At 41.5% G+C, this 3,734-nt stretch overlaps 1 protein-coding gene across 3 annotated transcripts in view; it reads left to right on the forward strand.

Annotated features, from left to right (window-relative positions):
- Positions 1–3,734, forward strand: part of cdin1 (CDAN1 interacting nuclease 1) — a 51,836-nt gene that overhangs the window by 17,320 nt on the left and 30,782 nt on the right. For all 3 annotated transcript variants that reach the window (XM_035674577.1, XM_035674579.1, XM_035674578.1), the window contains exon 7: positions 3,277–3,356. In XM_035674577.1, coding sequence (XP_035530470.1) covers positions 3,277–3,356 — 80 coding nt within the window. The remainder of the gene's footprint in view (positions 1–3,276; positions 3,357–3,734) is intronic.

Here is a 3,734-nt window from a genome sequence, read left to right on the forward strand (position 1 = left end):
GGAGATTCATCCTGTCCTCTTGTCTCTCTCTCTCTCTCTCTCTCTCTCTCTCTCTCTTTCTCTCTCTGTGTATCTCTCTCTCTCTCTCTCTCTCTTTCTCTCTTCCCCCCCCCCTATCTTCTGTTTTTTTCAATACGGGAGGATAAATTTAAAAGGAGTAAATTGGAAAATCAAATGAGGGCTTTAGGCAGCAGCAGAGATTTGCAGAGCTGTCGGCCAGCGTCGCAGAGCCTCATCCATCATGTCCCACAAGTAGTCAATTCCTCTAGTATCTGTAAATGTTTTCAGATATTAGCCAATTTATATGCTCCGAGATTCATCATGGAAAATCAGCTTTAGCGGCGCACATTATCAGGACCTGTCTCTCCCTTGCTCCATGAAGTTTGATGAACGAGTGCCCCTCCACAGCTCAATGGCTTGTGCATGGGGGGGGGGCATATAGAGGAAATGTGTAAGCACCCCCCTCACCCTCCTCCCCTCCCCTCCCCAGTCGTGGAAAAAAAGTGCTTTTTTTAATTAATAAACAAACTTGCAGTGGAGCTCATCAGTGTCAGGGGCAATAACAATCGTCATCCGTTATTGTTTATTACGGCCCTCCCTCAACAAATGTTGCTATCTAATGAGGTTTCTCAACATTTTTTGCGTTTGAGATAATGACTTTTTCACCCTAGCGGAGAAAGGAAGAGTAGTTACAAATGACACAAGTAAGCAGTGAGGAATCAAGCCAAGGTTATGTCGCTGTTACCTTGCCTTATATAGTTTATCTTGTTTTGGAGTTGCATATGAAAACAGGCTTGTGATTTGTTTACACTGGTTGTTTTCTTTAGCAAATCCCAATGGAGGCGTAGCGTTTCACATCTATTATTCCCCTCTTCTCTGTTCTTTCTGTTCAGATGTTGACGGTGTGATATGGTGCCTTAGTCAGAATTTATACCAACATGGGACAATTACAGTAAATTTGGTGAATGTTTACAAGGTGCAAAGTCGTGCTGCAGGGCTTTGTTCTCTGTGTCTGGTGTTCTTCAGATTATGCTTTTTATTTTCCTGCACGTGTTTTATGTGTGCGTCTGTGTGTGCCTTGAGTGTGTGTATTTAAAGAGCATGTTGTGTATGTGTGTGTGTGTGTGTGTGTGTGTGTAGCAGAGAGGAGCTCAGGGTGTCATAGAGGAGTGCTGCCGTGCAAGGCGGGGGCGTCTTTAATAAATGTATGCTGATGTTGGAGGCTGCAATGATGCGAGGGATGCAAGGGCCCTGTTGTTATTTACTGCTGTGTTTGTGCACAGCGGCGAATCCTGGGCCTGCAAATGGCATTACTGCCCGTGATAAATGAGCATTAGGGTAAACTCATTTTAAAAGCATCCTGATTTATTAGCGGCCTGGCCTTCCATTTTCATCAGGTCAATGCTTGGCTGAAATTCCACAATGTCAGCGCCAAGGTCACCTCTTTATGGCTATTTTTAACCCCATCGCTCAAAAAGAGCAGGGGAAAGGGATCCTATCACTTATTATGGCCATCTACCAAAAATATCAAGGGTCTGGAGAGACGAGGAGAGAAAGAGAGAAAAGCCTAGTTCTGGAAGTGTGCGTTTGTGTGTGTTATGTGAGAGACCAAAATGTGGTGGTGGTCAACCTCCAATTATGAGTGCTAGTAAGACAAGAGCTTTAATGGCTACCGTTTGCCTTCGGGGAGGTTTATTACACACTACTGTTTTGCAGAAGCAGCGTCAAATCTATAAAACGACCATTAGGAAGAGGGAAAAAATCAATCAAAATGCCATTAAAGTGGAATAAGTTGCCAATATTGCTGATGTGGTTGCGGGTCCTTTGATTTTCCTTCAGATTATTAGGCACAGTCGAGTAGTGACTTTGTTAAGGGAAACCAGTGTTGTTGGGGAGTAATACGTCTCCTGGCTTCATAAAGTTTGCTGCCTCATATTTCCCGCTTTATTGATTATCCATTATCATTTGTCATGAGGTGTCCTAACTCAAGGGGAAAATATAACCCTCTTTCTTCACTGCCGCCCGCACTGCACAGGAGCATGGTATGGATCTGCGTGTGAAGGTACCAATCTCTGAGAAAAATGAGCAAAGAAATAAAGCACAGCCCTGTGCCTTGCAGCTCTAAGAGGGTGTGCGAGGTTATGGGGTGGGCTGGGGGAGTCCCGTGACTGGGGGAGACTGAAACAGAGAGGAGGTAGTACAAAAAAAAAAAAAAAAGGTGGCAGAGAAAGATAGAGACAAAGAAGAAGAAACAGAATGAGAGGAGGGAGCACTGAATGGGCTTTGTTCTTCTCTACCCTCCTCCCTCTTTATTTCATCATAAGGTAGATGAGGGATCACAGCACTGTTTGTCCTCTGTGATAGTTTTCTCAAGGAGTAATGCCTATGAACAAATGCAAAGGGGAAAACAAGACAGAAAGGAAGGGTTAAGGGTTTTTAAATGTTCTTCTAAATCCCTTTCTATTAATGAAATTCATTTAACAGACACTTAATGATTCAGTCAGTGTTTGTAAATGTACACCCAGGTTTTTTCTAATTGATCTTTTTTTATTCTGGGGTTTTTAAGCCCCCTTTTTTATTTTTCTTTATAAATATAAAAATCTTGTTTTTAACAGTTACATACTTTGCTTTTTTTTTTTTTTTTACTTCGGTTTCTAGATGAGCTTGGGAACCTCTATTCAGTGTTGGTACAGTCACCATCCATGCCTGAAATGTGAATAGAAACATTCCTTGTATTGTCTGTAATGCCGCAAGTCTGTCAGGACCATGTATCACTAAAATGGCGTGCCTCAACCATTTCGTCACACAATGATACAATCCATTTAATCCAAATCTTTTTAAGAAATGATTTAAGGAATTTTTTGCTGTTGCAGTGCCAGCGAATCAATCCAGCAGGCTCTCCTTTCTGATTTATAATGTTAGTAGAGCGGGAATGGGGATGAGAGATGCAGAATAGTCAGCGTTCATAACATAGATAAACTACATGGGGCTCCTGTGCTCTGGACTGAAACATTTATCTATAGAAAATCTGTATAGACACCAAGCAGCCATCTAATGGACTAGTGTGGAAATACTGCACTAACAGTGGCATGGTGAATTACAGTATGTCAAGCCTGTCTTTTTGTCTGTATATTTTCCTAGTTTGCTCTCAATTCAAGGTAGCAATTAATTTTTTTAAAAACATTTATAGGTTATACAAGCTATAGTGTTTATCATTTGTATACTAATATTAATATGATTTTGTTTTTGTTTTCTCCCTGTCTGTCTTGTTTTCAGCTTCTAAAACAGTCCTAAACAGCATGCTTAAGGAGCCGTCGTTAATTCCAGACCAAATTTTGGCCAATAACATCTACCAAGTGAGTGTTTTAACATTTAAATTTGAGCTAAAATATTACAGGAAATCATTTAAATTGTGTGCTGTCATGAAAAGATATATTTTTAATTACTTCAATTAAATTTTCTATAATTTTATAAAGTTGTTGCCCTACCCTTTTCCATGTAACAAATCTAGTGCTTATGTACAGTGAGTTTTTAAGTGTTATTGTACCACCTGGCTGACAGAAGGCATCAGCCGCTCATGTTTGCTGATCAGGTCACGTGAGAGCCGGCGGTCATGCCTGCCAATCTGCCAGCATCTCCTGTGTTTTCTACTTTCCCGGCACTGTATGGGCTTCCTTCCCTCACCTCCCTTCCACCCACCCACCCACCCGCACGCCATAATATTTCTTCCCCCT

This window comes from Morone saxatilis, unplaced genomic scaffold, assembly GCF_004916995.1.
Source record: "Morone saxatilis isolate NCDOM2014 unplaced genomic scaffold, NCSU_SB_2.0 Contig3, whole genome shotgun sequence".
NCBI lineage: Eukaryota > Metazoa > Chordata > Actinopteri > Moronidae > Morone > Morone saxatilis.